Raw genomic sequence first — 16,850 nt, 5'->3', positions numbered from 1 at the left:
AGATGGAAGCCAGCCCGCTAGACGTAAGGACTAGAAGCAGATGTGGCGGGCAGCCTCTTCCTAAGACCACTTACCTGGTCCCGGGAGGAATGCACTGAGACAAACGTCGCCAGATGCAGCTTGCATTGGAAGACGAGTCTGGGTGCGCAGTGGACCTTGGCCCGTGAACCTCCCATCGCCCCGCCTCCCTCCTCGCCACGCCTCCCTCCTCGCCCCGCCTCCCCCTTCCCCCTGCTTCCTCCTCCCCCCGCCCGCCGCCTTCTCCCCGCCTGCCCCCTCCCCGCCGCCTTGCCTACCGAGCACTGGCCGGGCGGCCCATGCCGACCACGTGGTCTCGTTTTCACCATTCCCAGGTCTCCACAGGCCAGCCACCACCTCCAGCCTCCCTAGGAGCCCGCCCGCGCAGTGGGCGGGCACCTTGGCGCGCTTGCGCACTTTGAGAAAGCGGAGCAGGACCCCGCCCCGTCCTGTTGCTTTGATCCTCCGCTGTGCGTGCGAGGGACGTCGGGGGCGGTGCCGCAGTAGTTGCCCCTGGTAACGGGGGAGGCAGGAGGAGGAGGAGGAGGAGGAGGGACTCGGCGGGAGGATGGTGAGTGTAGGGGCCTGGGCCCCTCCGGAACGGGTCGGTCGCCCCCCTTCCGTCCCCAGGCCAAGGGCGGGGCACAGCGCTTAAAGCCAAGGAGGGAATGGGATGGCCTTCAGCCCGCCTTGTGGGTCCGAGATTGGTTTCGAGGGGCGGCAGGGAGCCGGGAAAGTGTGGGCCCTGGAGGGAGACCTGGGCCTGGGGAGGAAGGCGGGGCTTGCAACGAGTCTGAAGCCAGGGCAAGGGGCTGGTAGGGTGCGTTACTGTACCCTTTCGGAGCCGGGCCTCCATCATTACTCTAGAGACTAGGATGAGGGCGGATCCGAGGAGCTGCTGAGAGCAGCCTCTGCACGCAGGCTTAAGATCTTTCCAGGGAATCGGCCTTTACACGCCACAGGAAAGTGGGATCCGCCGGGGTCCGGCCAGAAGTGGGGAGCAGGGCCAGCGCTCCTGCGTTTGAGGTCGCTTTGGTGGTACCCAAGGCCCTTCCTCTCTAGGGGAGGTGTTTGTCCCAAGACACAAAAGAGATGCCTCTTGGAAGAGATGCCTGGTGGATTTTACGCCACCGTGGGGTCTGCGTGAAGGAAGTGCTTCTGCATTCCCGAGTAATTTATTTCCTGAGGGTTCTGCAGGGTCTAGTTGTTGGCGATGACCCAATCTTCTGCTGAATACTTAATCCATGTTAATGGAGGCAGATTTGCTGCCCGGTCCCTGGTATTTCCGTTAGCACCTGTTGCAACCTTTTCCGTATGACCACCCTGGAAGCAATCTCAGTTTAGGATCTCCAAACTGAAAAGAATGGGAAATTAAAACTGGAGAGTGGTCATCAATCTGGGACAAGCCTTTTCTTTGTGAAACCTAATTTAAGTTTTCTCAACTGTAAATTATGATGTATGACAGATTTGACTGTTAATCCTCTCTGATCCCTGTTGATTTCTGTGAAATTAGTTGGAGTGTTAAAATGGAATTGAGTAGTTTTAAAGCAAGGAAAGAAAAATTGATTTTTGAGGCGTTTAGAGCAGGTTGATTAGCTTCACAATTGTAAGGAGTCAGCACAAGCTTACAGTTACTTCCCTACCCAGTACTCAGCCCCTTTCTGACTTTTAAAAACGTTGAGCCACTTCTATTGATTTATGAAGTAGGAAAAAGCTAGATGTCTATGAGGGAAAAAATATGTGTACCTTTGGTCAGATTATCCAATGAGTAAATTTTGATAGAAAAAAAATCTCAATTGATTTTACATAGTCAGATTGCTAAAGAAGTAGAATTATTTGATCCGAAGTTGCCAATCACATTTCACACTTGCTACATTGCAGTTTTTTTAACCTGGGGCTAAACAGATTTTTACATGTTTTCTTTTTATTAAGCGTTTATGCATGAGCTGTCCATTTAAAGGCTAAGTTTTTCTCAACAAATGAGCATAAACATAAATATTTACACAGAAAATAACTACAATTGAAATGAAAAAGTTATGCCACACCAACAGAGATGAGATGTCATCATAGATGAGAAATGCATAAGAGTAACCTAACTTTTCCCAGTTTATCACTTAAGTGGACTATATAATTTTATGATTGTTTAATTTGTAATTAAGAGCCACATAAATTAAGCACTGCTCATGTTTCCAGGTGCAGATTGACATTGTATACAACAAATTGACAGTGTATACAAACACTGTTATATGTAACTGTTATATCAAGACAGATTTTTTTTTTCTCTAAAATGAACAACAAGAAATTAGGACGAATTATTCTGGATTCTTTATCTGGTTTCCAAAATACACTTTTTTCTATCTTCAAAAGTGTGAGCTATTCTTAGAACCGAAAGTGGAACATGAAATTTAAATGGCCGGTGGTATTAGATTAAGTGTGTCACATCTGGTATCCCATGAGCACCCATGGTAACTGTACAACTGAACAGTAAGTCTCAGCTATGACTAATACATAATTTTTTTTTTTTTTTTGAGTACTGCAACAAAACCCCTTGATTTGTCTGAACATTTAGGATCAGCTATTTTACCCCTGGCTTAGGATACTAAGTCCTTGGTGAAATACTAAGATGAAAGTAATTTTAATGCATAACTAATCATTGTTATTTAATAGATGACTCCTTCATTCAGGAATCCCTTATGGAGTACTTCCTACAATATGAACCTAGATTAGTTATCAAGCATGTTCAACATTTGAAGATTGTTCCCCAGATAATGTTTACTGGTCAGAAAATGGTCAGTGAAGAGTAAAAATATAATAAACACAACTACTTTTGACTTTCTACTATGCACCATGCTTTACAGACATTAACTTATTTAATCTTTATCGTATTTTTCTTGCGACATAAGTATTGTTCCCATTTTCCAGGTCTAACTGTGCCTGGAGTTACACATATAGGGAAGCCGAATACAAGTCTATGAAATTCTAAAGCCTGCAGCATTCTTTTCATTAAGACTCTGGTGAAATGGGAACCCACTTTTTCTGAGGATATGCCCATATTTTGTACCTCATGAAACATTGTGTTTATTTAGTAGAAAGGTGAGGAGAAAGAAGACAAAGTTTGGGCGAGGTTCTCCCTATCAAAGCAATGGTAGTTCCTGGAAAGTAATAAGATCTCACTGGGCAGCACTTTTTTTTTTTTGAGATAGTTTAAAAAGTTAAAAATAAATTGATGTCAGTTCCATTTAAGCTAGTTATGGGGAGTGCATGTACTTGACAGTAGGATTACTGGTTTTAATATTTAAATTTTAGCTGCTCCTCACAGCTACATATATATATATACCACCACATTCCTATTTCCCCCTCCACCATACTAGTCTCTTTGAATGACCTGATTTGTTTCATTTTAGGTCACTGCGCCATGCCTCTGCCAGTAGCTGAATTTAAGCTGATTTCGAGGCAGATAAAATGTCTGTAGTCCATAGCATATCTATTTATGATTTGCTTGTAGAAAAGTTTATTTAAATGTTTTATAGCTGAGTCAGACCACTTCTATCCACCAGGGCGCAAATAACACATGCCGATAACATACCATCTGAAGTTCTTTTTCTTATATTGCCTTTATTTAAAGTCATAGGAGTAAAAATCCTACATAGAGATCATATCTGTTTTGCTCTCTATTGTATTTGGCACATTATAGGTATTTAATGATGAATGAATAAATGAATAGATATTTTGAGCAAAAACACACTTTAAAAATCCATTTTCTTATATTTACACTGCAAAATTCAGCTCCATAATAAAATTAACTTCTAATGTCGCCTCCCTGCACTTGACATTTAATATATAGTATGGCACATATAGATAGAAGCATAGAATGGACTTATTCTGCTCTCTTTCCTCCAGCCTCTTAAATCAGCTTACTTTGTACCTTTCAGGCAGAACCCTAATATCTATAAATATCCTCTTCCCTATTTAGCAAACCCTGATAATCCTGTGATCCCCTGTCCTCAGTAGTAGGGTTAATATGACGCTGTATTGTATTTGCATTTGTCTCACCTAGACCATACTTGAGATACCATTTATTATTTTGCTGGAAGAAAATTTTAGCTGGACTTTCCATTTCTCTGTAATTTCACTTAAAGGGGAAGCATCTGAGGTCATTGTTTCTTGAAGAGGAAAGTTATTCATTAGAAATGTAGAAGTATTGTTTTTTTATACCACGAGATTAATGAAGTTTAGCTATAGTTAGAATAGTTTCCTTCTTGTCTGTGTTTTACAGCTCTCTCTTTAAAATGAATAGAAATTATGTTTTTCTTTTAATTATCCAACTTCAGATATGATAACAATGTAAAAAATCTCAAACTACAGAATGCAGTGTTTTTAGTTACTGATTTTTCAGAAGAGACACATGAGGAAAACCCTAAAACATTCATTTTGAACTTTGAAAATATTTTATAGAAAACAGACCTTTCATGATTTTTATCTAAGTAGATAATGCATGAGAAGACTGTACCTGTCATTTAATATACTAATGTGATAAATTCTAGTTGTTTTAGAATTTTATTGGAAAGGTAATGAGGACACCTAATCAAGAACTCGGTATTAGTACAATGTGTTTTCCTTATTCTTAGCCTTTTTATATCACCAGTCCCCTGAGGATCTCAGAATTCTAATTTTAACTGTTCTGAAAGGTGGTATTATAAATGAGTGATTGCAATGTAGCTAACAGAAGCCAGGGAGACGTCTCATAAATATAGTTTTTAAAAAGAATGGTGTCAAAGTATTCAAGGCCAGATAAGATGAAAACAAAATAAATGTTTTGCCTCAAAAAAAAAAAAAAAAAAAAAGACCTTCCTTTTTTTTTGTTTGTTTCACGTCTATTCAGCCTCTCTTCCCCAAATCTTTTGGTATAGAATTTGTCTTTCTGACTTAAACCAAGCTTTCCATTTTATTGCTGGGAAAATTTGAGGCATAGAGACATTAATGTTGTCATTAACAAGTCAGTGCAAATACAATACTCTAAGTGATAAACAAAGAGCCTCTGGGGAAAAAAGGAATTCTTATTAATTATGCATATTTGCATGTTATTGTCTAAAGACTCAATTGTTGAGAATTATTTCACAGAATTATTATTTGATCTTAGTGAACACACTGGTTTGAATTATTGCACGATGTGATGCAGATGAAAATATGATCATTTAAAATAATTCTGAGACTCAGTTTGAAGGAATTTCTGCTTGGGCTGGGAGATTAGATTATATGCCCTTTAACCTCTGGGATTCTTCCATTCTTGTTGTTACCATGCCTCACTGGAACAAAAAAGTCAGCTGCAAGACAGAACAAGTAACTATCTTATGAGTTTTCTTATGCTCTTAGGTAAAAACCAACATGTTTTACTTCTGTCCATAAAAAAATAACTGTAAAAACAAGAAACAAATATTAGATTACTAGTCTAAAATTTTTTCGGTTAGATTTTGATGTTTTTTGCTTAATGAGTGACTTTTATAATTTCCTAACTTCTCTGATGTATCAGATATTTTGAACGATGAAGTCTTAAATGTGAACCGAAATGAAATCTTAAACAGAGAGCTCAGATACTATTTTATACAACTTTCTTTTTTTTTTTTTTTTTGTATTTCTTTCTATAGAACCTTTAAATCTTGCATTAACTTGGGTGGGTAATTCTGTTTAATTCAACAACTATTCTCTATTATCTATCTAGTAAATGCCAGGTTTGTGGGAAACAGAAGCTATAATTCTTACCGGCAGGAAACTTCACTCTAGTAAAGAAGAATATAAAAGTCAATTACTTATAGTGTGATATAATGAGTACTACACTCTAAATTTATATAAAGGGCTTTAGGAACATGAGTTGGGTAGTAGTTTATACTCTGGAGATTTGGGGTGACTACTAAGCTGGATTAATAGGAGGAGCAGGAATAAGCCATGCTATTTATTAAGTTGCTGAATGTACTTACTAACCTACTTCTGCCAAAACTTAGAAGGGGAAAGCAAATGGAATAAATGACATTAAAGTACAGAATAATAATAATTAAGCTCTCCACAACCAAGAACTTTTTTTCAAGAAAAAGGTGTTCAGTAATAGCAAAGTCAGTGCCCCAAAGTAATCTCTCTTCTTCATGGTTGTTCAAGGGCTTACTTTCAATTTTGCGTAAATTGAAAAGTGCACCAGACCAGGAGGTGAGACTCCTTCTCCTGGGCTTGGATAATGCTGGGAAGACTACGCTTCTGAAGCAGCTTGCATCTGAAGACATCAGCCATATCACACCTACGCAGGTGAGCACTGCCTTGGCCCCAGGTCCTTGTGGGACACATGGAAGATGGTAATAGCAATATGGAAGACATTATGGAAAATATAATTTCCATCCATTTCTGACTTTTGTTACTAAGAAGAGTCTATACAGTTTAAAAATCTTAAGATTTCAAAAATATATCAAGAGATTCCATTCATACAAGATAGAGTAGTCAAATTCATAGAGACAGAAAGTAGAATAATGGTTACCAGGGTTTGGAGAGAGGGGGAAATGGGGAATTGTTGGCTGATGGATACAAGAGTCAGTATTGCAAGATGAAAAAAGTCCTAAAGGTGTATGATAGTGATGGTTCCACAACAGTGCAAAAGTGCTTAATGCCACTGAACTGTACACTTAAAAATGGTTGAAATGGGTAAGTTTTATCTTATGTATATTTTATAATTTTTTAAATAAATAATTCAAAGAAATATATATGTCAAAACAACCAATTCCCTCAGATCTAAGTGATTACTTTTTTAAAAAAGCTTTATCTTCTCTATGAAATTAATACATGCAGAAAATACAGAGAACATATAAAGGAGAAAATCAGAGCACTGTGAGAAAAACCACTGTTAGTATTTTAGTGTGTATTTTTCAGACTTGACAAATACAAATATATATCAATTTTTTTTAATTAAAAAAAATCAATTACCTATATTTTTTAATCCAGCTTCATCAGCCCTCCTCCTTCCTAAACCTAAGCAAGCAAAACACAAAGGATCAGGCAATGGTGGATTACTGTGTGGAAGTTGAAAGACAAATCCTAGTTTGAAGGACTCTAGTCGTCTTTGTTTGACTTCCTTTCCTGTAGGAAATCCTGAGAAACCTTGACCTTGGGCCAGGCCTTTGGGTTTCCTAACTAGGGACAGCTCTTGTCGGTCTTTGTCACTTTAAAATGTTTGAGCATGAGAGGTTTGAGCAAAACCAAAGTTATTTGGCATTTCCCGTCACCATGCTGTGATAAGAGCTTGGTCAAGTTTGAATGGCTGTGCCGGTATGTGTACATCACACGTTATCAGTCTTACTGATTCAGAGCTCTTTGCAGAAAAGTCATTTCAGCTGCTACCAAATGAGCAATTTTACAGCTTCCGAACAAATTTAATGTATAGCCTAAGGAGGAGCAAATTACAATAGTCTGGCCTAGAAGGGGTGAAAACACATATTAGAGTGTCAGGATTTCTGCCAGAAAAAGAAGGGCTAGTTTGTTTGTTTGTTTATTGTTTTGGGGGGATGGGAGTTTTTGTTTTTGTTTTCTTGATTAGTGATAGAATTTATCTTTCAAAAGCACCACTAAAATAGGACTTCCTACACTGTGACCATGGAAATGAACTCAAAATTAAGGACCCAATTTCAGTTCTAACTTTCTGGCTTTGTTTGATATGTTATATGTAACTGTTATTATATTATGTCAAGTTTTCATATTTATTCTTTAAAAACAAACTTTAAATGTGTTTTTGTTCTGTATTAGAAAAAGTAATAGATGCTTATTGTAGTCAATTTAGAAAGCACGAATAAGTAAAATTGAGAAACTAGAAATCACCTATGATGTCCATTCATACATAATCACTGTTAACATTTAGAACTATATCCATTTGGTTTTTTCCTATGTGTATGTATGATGGGTATATTTAAAATCAAAATAAAGGCTTATAGAGAATATGCTATTTTGTATCATCTTTTTCACTTAGTAATAATAACATATCTTTGTATGTTACATATGTAAATCCTTATACAATACACATATCTAAATGTTTGTCCCCACCCATTATTATTTCCTTAGAATAGTTTCTTAGTAGATTTGTTAGGTCTGATGACTTACAGAATTTTAAGGTAGATAATACATATAATTGAATTCCAGAATTTACTCCTATTTGTTTCCTGTTTCTTTTTAGAAGGATTTGATCTTACTGGATTTGACATTTAATATTGTAGTTAAGTGTAGAATTTTTAAGCACACAAAAGTAGTTTTGTCAGTGAGTCAAAATGAAGCAGACTTTTGCAATAAGCTTAAGCCACTTCCCTTTAGAGTTCTTAAACTTCTAATTTATTCGGTCCTTGGCATTTTGGAGGAGCCGCCGTCAGCATCATCCCCAGTTATCCTCTATTGACTATTTATCCTCAGGGGAAATTGGGTGGCAGTGTTCCCGTACCATCGCTTTATGCCTTGTCCTTCTGTGCTAGGCAGTAGTGTTGGCAAACTGCCAGACGAGGCAAATGTTTATTAAAGGATCCCCAGACCCACTTAACTCCAGTTATTCGAGATGAAATATCACTTCTGTGATAGTAAGCTGTTGATTGGATTTTTCCAATCCTGATTCAACTGTATCATTTTTGCAAGACGATTTTTTTTTTTTAATTCTTGCTCATGAAATGCCTTCTCTCCGAACCCCAGAGGTCTCGTTAATTTGTTTCTCTGCATGCTAACTCCCAGCTCACAATTCTGCCTGCCCCTGATTTGCTCACCTTCCTTAAGCTTCCACCTTGAGTAACTGTCCTGAAAATGAATACTTTTTTTTGAAGTTCATCACAGATACCTATTATAGTTTCAAATGTCCTCTAGTTTGTTTGTTCTCATCACTGCCTATAATTGAGGGCTCCACTTCAGAGCTTGAACATTCTGTTCCCGCAGGCCCAACCTTCTTCACTGGGCTCATACTCTGGTTACTAGCCAACCTCCCCCATAGTGTCCTTCCTTTTCCTGAGTAATCCACATGAGGGAAGTTCTTTAATTTTGTGCTGCTCCTGAAGAATCCAGTCTTCCAGATTATTGCTCTTTCCTCTTTTTAAATTTAGCATTTATTCTGTTTTATTGAGTCTTCAGATTCAGCTTTGCATGTAAGTTGCATGTAATGTCCTGTTAAATTTTACCATCCTGAGGATGGAGTGTGGTTTGTATTTTCAGAGCTATTCTCATACCAAGCCATCCTCACCAGTTGTGTGTGTGTGTGTGTGCGCGCGCTGACTCCACAACCTGCATAAAGTGAGCATATATAAATTCATTTCTTTCTTCCCTCCTATAGAAAATCATTTTCAGTGTTACCAGTGTCACATCTGGCAGAGTACCTCAGAGTTAATAAATAACAGCTGGTAAATGTAACTTTGTCAGAATTATAATCTCAAGGCTTAATAAAATTTGATTTTGCATCTCTCTGTTGCAGGGTTTTAACATCAAAAGTGTACAATCACAAGGTTTTAAACTGAATGTGTGGGACATTGGTGGACAGAGGAAAATCAGACCATACTGGAGGAATTATTTTGAAAACACTGATATTCTTGTAAGTACTCCTTCTGATGCATTAATTGATAGTCTTTTCTGCCATGTTAGAAACATTAACACTGTTTCATCATTCTCAGAGATTTCACTGTTCACATACACAATTTCTCTAATTCCTCAGCCTCTCAGTTCCTGCTCCTCCCTTCCAATGATCTTGTCATCCATCCTACCTTAGCCACTCCCTGTCATGATCATACCCTAAAACCAACGGGTCTCGTGAACTAGGACAGGAAGAAAATTGCATATGATTTTCCTTAACCTCTAACTGAAAGTTTGCATTTACTTCAGTTATGACCATAAACAATAAGCTGCGACATCAGCCATGTTGATGTCTTCGTCACCAGTGGGAATCATCTCGCAGCTCAAACAGTTCCACTCCACGGCTGCTTCTTCCTGTGTCTCTCTTTGTACTGCATTATTTCTCTCAGCTTGAACACATCCTGTAGTTTCTCTTGTTTAAAAACAAAAAACTCTTGTCCCAATCGTACCTCCCCCCTCTAGATACTATCCCGTTCCTCAGTCCCTCTTTACAACAAAACTCCTTAAGAGAGTTTTCTGTACTTGCTGTCCTCACTTCTTCTCTTCCCAGTCACACGGAACCCTCCATTCAGGCTCACAGGGAATTCCACATTGCTAAGTCCAGTGTTCAGTTTTTTAATACTCATCCTACTTGACCTAACAGCACATTTAACAAACGTGCTGTCTTTGAAGCATTGTCTTTCCTTGGCTTTATGAATCCCATTATATTTTGGTTTTCTCCCCATCTCGCTGACTACTCCTCCTCAGTCTCCATTGCTATATTTCCCCTTGTCTCCTAACCTCCGAGTGTTGGAGTGCCCCAGAGTTCAAGCCTGTGCTTTCTTCTCTAAGTCTCTATTTCGGTGACCCCATCCAGTTTCAAGGTATTGGTCACCACCCACATGCTAGTGAATCCCAGAGTGTTGTCTCCTGCCTGGAACTCAGTTTCATATATAGCCAGTTACCTCTTTGATATCTCCATGTCAGTGGCCAGTAATTCCCGTCAACATGTCCAGTTCCTATATTCATCCACCCCTGCCCCAAATTGCTCCTTCTCAGTCTTCTCAGTAAGTGACAGATCTATTCATCCAACAGCTCTGGAGTCATTCTTGACTCCTTTTCCTCTCATTCCCCTCATCAGATCTGTCAGCCAATCCTGTCAGTTCTGCCTTCAGAACATTTCTAGCATCCAACCTCCTCTTTCCACGTCCACTATTACCGTGCACCGATTACCGCAGCATCTTCCTAACTAGTGTCCTTACTTCTGGCTTGTCTCCTTGAAGACCCTTCTCAACATCATAGCTATAGTGATCCTGTTTAAACATAAGCTTCCCATCTCAAAATAAAAGCTGAGGTCCTTACAGTGGCCTACAAGGTCCCCTACCTCCGGGCTTCTCTTACCTGTCTACTCATCTTCCCCCTCTCTAATTTGATGTCAGCCACACTGGCCTCCTTCCTGTGTCTGGAGAACACTGGCATGATCCCATCTTGGATCCTTTGTCATAGCTGTTTCCAATGCTGGAATTCTTTTCGCTTTGCTCACATGTCAGCTTACTGAGACCTTCCCCGATTACTATATTTAAAATTATGACCTGCCCCCATACCCACCCACCCTTCTGGCACTTGGATTTTTTTTTTTGCTTTTTTTCTCCTTTCATCAGACCTATCAGTACCTATCACCTCAGACATATTTTTATTACTTTCTCTTCCCCCACTGAAATGTAAACTCAACAAAGACAGGAACTTTCCTTTTTTTTTTTTTTTTTCAACTATTGTATTTCCCCCAGTGCTTAGAAGAGTACTGAATAAATGAAGTGGGTGATTGTTATAGATGGATTTTGACATTAGGTAGAATGCGAAGTTCTAAATTCCCTTCTGACTCTGATGTTTTATGATTCTGCTTCAATTGTGGTCAAGTCTAGAGTCTTGTTAATTCCTTCTATAAAATGGGTAGAGTATCTCCTTCACAAGATGGAGTTGAGGGTTATGATAAGTAGTGAATTCATTCACTCACTGTGATTCTTAAATGGAGAATAATACCAGAAGCATAAAATTGTACTAGCATCAAACCATAAAGACATTTGAGGGACTGTGATGGACGTCACACAGGCTTATCATATTTCTGGCCCTCGGTGAAGGTAAGTTTCAGTATATTTGTGATGCCAGATTAAAAGTTTAAATGAATGATAAGGAAAGATAAGACACACACATCCATCCATTTATCCCATCTATTCAACCAGTTATTCTTCCAAAATGTATTATATACCTTCTAGGGGAATAGAAGAGAAATATCAAAAAGAAGAAGGAAGGAAAGGAAGGAAGGAAGGAAGGAAGGAAGGAAGGAAGGAAGGAAGGAGGGAGGGAGGGAGGGAGGGAGGGAGGGAGGGAAAAAATTTCCTGTGAAGATAAAAACTTATTATGTAATCTCAAATAATTTGTCCATTCTTAAAATATAATTTTTTAATTTGAGAAAATTTCAACTTTATGCAAAGTTTAAGAAAATAGTAAAATGAAACTCCAGATATCTACCCATCATCCAGCTTCCTTAATTTCAGTTTTGGCAATCTTGTTTCATCTCCCTGACCAACACTTTTTTTTTTTTTTTTAATGACACTGCTTAATGAAATAACAGTGAGTTTCAAGTGTACCCACTACTTTTTTTAAAAAAGTATTTTAAGCAAACCCAAGCATCATACTATTTTATTCACAAATACTTGAATGTAAATTTGAAAGATCGGTCTCTAAATTGTGATATAAACTATATGTTAGGAAAAGTGACCATTAAAAGTCTTTCAAACCCCTAAAACTGACAAGGATATTCCTGGAACTAATAAGTGATTATAGCAAGTTTGTAGGGTATAAGGTTAATATATAAAAGTCAATTGTTTTCTTATACACCAGTAATGAACAATTGGAATTTGAAATGAAAAGCAAAATACCATTTACATTAGCAACCAAAAATAAGAGAAATATTTAGGCATAAATCTACCAAAATATATACAGCATCTATATGAGGAAAAGTACAAAACCAATAAAGGGCAAAGAAAATCTAAACAATTGGGGAGATAATCCATATTCATGGATTAGAAGACTCAATATTGTTAATATGTCATTTCTGCCTAACTGAATTTATAGATTATATAGATCAACTATAGATTCAATGCAATCCCAGTCAAAATTCCCGCAAGTTATTTTATGGATATTGACAAACCGATTCTAAAGTTTATATGGAAAGGCAAAAGATCCAGAATAGCCAACACAATATTGCAGGAGAACAAAGTTGGAGGGCTGACACCTCCTGACTTTAAGACTTTTTATAAAGCTACAATAAACAAGACAGAATATATCTGAAAAAGAATAGACAAATTGATCAACGGAACAAGATAGAGAGCCTAGAAATAGACCTACATGAATATTGTCAACCGATCTTTAACAAAGAAGCAAGACACTTCAACAGAAGGATAGTCTTTTTAGCAAATGGTACTGGAACAATGGGACATCCATATGCAAAAAAAAAAAAGAAAGAAAGAAAGAAAAAAAAATGTAGACACAGTTTTATTCTTACTCCTGCACAAAAATTAACTCAAAATGGATCTTAGAGCTAAATGTAAAACCTGAAACTATAAAATTTCTAGAAGATAATATAGGAGGAAAATCTAGGTGACCTCGGGTTTGGTGACGAGGTTTTAGATACAACACCAAAAGCATGATTCATGAAAGCAAAAAAATATATAAGTTGGACTTCATTAAATTTTAAACTTCTGCTCTGAGAAAGGCACTGTTAAGAAAATGAAGAAGCAAGCCGCAAACTGGGAGAAAATATTTGCAAAACACAAATCAATAAAGTACTTGTATCCAAAATATACAAAGAACTCTTAAAATTCAACAATAAGTAAACAACCTAATTAAAAATGGACAAAAGACTTGAACAGTCAATTCACCAATGAAGATATAGAGATAAGCATATGAAAAGATTCTCCATATCATTTGTCCTCAGGGAACTGCAAATTAAAACAGTGAAATGCTACTATATATGTGCCTACTAGAATGGCTAAAATCCAAAAATTTGGCAATACCAAATGCCAACGTCGATGTAGAGCAACAGGAATTCCCATTCATTGCTGATAGGAGTACAAAATGGTACAACCACTTTGGAAGACAGTTTATAGTTTTTTACAAAGCTAAACACTGTCTTACTATACTATCTGATCCAGCCATCACTTGAAAAACTTATGTCCACACAAAATCCCCCACATGAATGTCAATAGCAGCTTTATTCATAATTGCCAAAAACTAGAAGTAACCAAGATGCCCTTCAATGGGTGAATGAATAAACAAACTGTGGTACCCATGTAATGGAATATGATTCAGTGATAAAAAGAAACGAGGTATCAAACCACAAAAAAGACATGGAGGAAACTTAAAAGCATATTGCTACGTGAAAGTCAATCTGAAAAGGATACATACTCTATGTTTCCAACTATATGACGTTTTTTTAAAAGGCAAAACTATAGAAATTAGTAAAAAAAAAAAAAAAAAAACTCTAAGATTAGTAGTTACCCGAGTGCCAGGGCAAGGGAGGGAAGAGATGACTAGGTGATACATAGTAGTTTTAGAGTGACCAAACTATCCTGAAACTATAATGGTAGATACATGTCATTATGGGTTTGTCAAAACCCCTAGAACTTTAAAACACAAAGAATGAACCTAATGTATCAACATCGGTTCATTAATTCTAACAAATGTATCACACAAATGCAAAATATTACTTTACTAGAGGAAACTGGGAGTGGGTGTGGAGGTGGGGCAGGCATATAGAACTCTCTGTGCTATGTATTCAATTCTATAAATCTAAAACTGCTTTAAAATTTTAAGTGAACTATTTTTTTTAAGCTGTAGATTCAAGTCAAATTATTATGCTTATACCTTTACTGTAGTGTGGTTGCCAATTATCTCAATAAAACCGGGGGAGGGAACGCTTTAGATTCTCTTTATTTTTGATACATGATGGGAAAAACTGGTGGTTGAGAGTAATAACAGCTCTATCTGTTCATCTGCTGGATTAAGATACTTTGAAAGAAACATCCAAATAAGAGCAGTATATAAGGACATGCATGACTTCAAAGCTCCATAGGGGGTGTCAGAAACTTTCTGGTCTAAAGTTAGGGTAATTTTAAATCGTAAGCTCTAACACCTCGAAGGCAGACTGCAAGGTAGTTGTAATATGACCCCGATTTCCACATTTCTCATTAGCTGAGAGTCCCTAGGGATTATGGTCCAATCCAGCAAAAAAATCAACCCTATAGGAGCTTTCTCCGGCTACATTACACTGCCAGTACCAGACAATATTTTGGATTCAGAGTCAAACTTTCATTATTTTCCAGTGCCATTTTGAGATTAAACAAGTCGTAGGGAGCAGCTGAGTCCCCAGGTTTAGATTCAAAGACCTTGTGACTCAGCCCTGTCTGCCAGTTTGCTCAGTGTGGCAGTGGATGATAAGCTATATTTGTTTCTTTGTCTATATTTGATAGTTTTCCATTGTTGGTTGAAAAGACCTATTACACTAGACTCCATACTGCCCAGAAGGGCAGCGTTAAGGCTTGACACATTTTGTTGCCCAGTTAACGCTTTACAATGATTTCTAGAGTGCCACCATAAAAGTAGAGCAGGTGTTGACAAACTGATCCCGCCCCCCCCCCCATTATAGTATAGCTTGTGAGCTAAGAATGGGTTTTATATTTTTAAATGGTTGGAAAAAATCAAAAGAAGAATAAGATTTCATCACATGAAAATGACATGAAATTCAAATTTCAGTGTCCATACCTAAAGTCTGTTGGAACATAGCCACATCCACTCGTTTTTGTATTTTCTATGGTTCCTGTTACACTACAACAGCGAAGTTCAATGATTGTGAAAGAAATTGTATTATGGGACACAAAGCCTAAAATATTTACTGCCTGACCCCTCACAGAAGAAGATTGCCGACCCCGACTTTAAAGCATTAAATAGTTCTCTAGAAGTTTGAAAGAGTCAGGGCAACTCCTAAAAGTGCCAGAGTTATTCTCAGGGAAGATGACACTGTGAACATCTGACTTCAGCTTTGTTAATTTAGAGGAAGTGACTAAGAAGTAGAACCTGAGGTATGATAGGAGGGGATAGGGTGTCTTCCATTTCTTTTAAGCCAGGAAATAATAGCCTTTTGATAGATCAAAAGACATCTTTTTTTTTTTTCAAGGTATATTTATATTGTTACAAAACTCCATTTACTTTATTATCAGTTTTGTGTTTAAATGCAACATAATTTAAACAAAGTCACCTTGTCATTTCCATATCCAAAGTGTAGGCCATCAAATGATGAGTCTCAAACACCCATCTCATGTATTCATATGTCATTCACACTTGAGCACCGATGTTACTAGAGCACAAATAATTGAAAACCACAAGTTATCCAGAACTCTTTATTTTTTAGTTTCATCCTCCTTTTAGACTTTTGCTCAAGCTATCAATAAAAAGCCACACTTTTTTGTGTCATCATCTCTTCTTGTCTCTGCCTGCCCCTCTGGTGGAGAAATACTTAGGAGCAATAAAATGGCCAAAAGGTGGCAGCAGGAGGGCAGAGGACCAGAAGCAGGAGGAGAAACAAAGAGCCCTCCATTCACCCACAGGGCAGTCTGTTTCTGGGTAATCCAAAGTGGGCTGACCTTCCATCAAGAAAAAAATCTTTCTTGTCTACAGCCATGCCACCCTGAATGAGCCCAATCTCATCTGATCTCGGAAGCTAAGCAGGGTCGGTTAGTACTTGAATGGAAGACCTAGGAATACCGGATGCTGTGGGCGTAAAAAACAAAACAAAACTAAACAAACAAAAACTTTCTCTAGGTTTTTCTCCCACAACCAAATAATTTCAAAGTAATTGACAAGGAAGATATGAAATGGCTTAAAGGTTTCCTTAAAACATCATTTTGAGTGCCATGGATAATTTTATTTTAGAATAGTTTTATGAAACTTGATTTTCGAAGGTCCAAAATGTTTTAAGATGAGCTAGACGCACTATAAATGTTTAACTTGCTCTGCTACTTTCTGAGTATTTTTTATTATTAGTTTATTTTGGGGTTAAAATTTTTTTTACATGACTAGATTAACAGCTATGTCATTTAAAAAGAAAAAGAAAAAAAAATAAAAAGACAGGAAGCTATCCTTATCTTTAGCTCTTGACTAGAAGAAAACAG

At 37.7% G+C, this 16,850-nt stretch overlaps 1 protein-coding gene across 1 annotated transcript in view; it reads left to right on the top strand.

The window, feature by feature from the left end:
- Positions 1-460: 460 nt before the first annotated feature.
- The window catches only part of ARL3 (ADP ribosylation factor like GTPase 3), a 29,627-nt gene continuing 13,237 nt past the window's right edge, over positions 461-16,850 (top strand). The window contains exons 1-3 of the mRNA XM_016154518.2: positions 461-589; positions 6,169-6,312; positions 9,488-9,604. Coding sequence (XP_016010004.1) covers positions 587-589; positions 6,169-6,312; positions 9,488-9,604 — 264 coding nt within the window. The 5' untranslated portion in view covers positions 461-586. The remainder of the gene's footprint in view (positions 590-6,168; positions 6,313-9,487; positions 9,605-16,850) is intronic.

This window comes from Rousettus aegyptiacus, unplaced genomic scaffold (assembly GCF_014176215.1).
Source record: "Rousettus aegyptiacus isolate mRouAeg1 unplaced genomic scaffold, mRouAeg1.p scaffold_m13_p_6, whole genome shotgun sequence".
Taxonomy (NCBI): domain Eukaryota; kingdom Metazoa; phylum Chordata; class Mammalia; order Chiroptera; family Pteropodidae; genus Rousettus; species Rousettus aegyptiacus.
The sequence above is the reverse complement of the archived record's forward strand: the minus strand, read 5'-3'. Positions and strand labels throughout refer to the sequence as shown.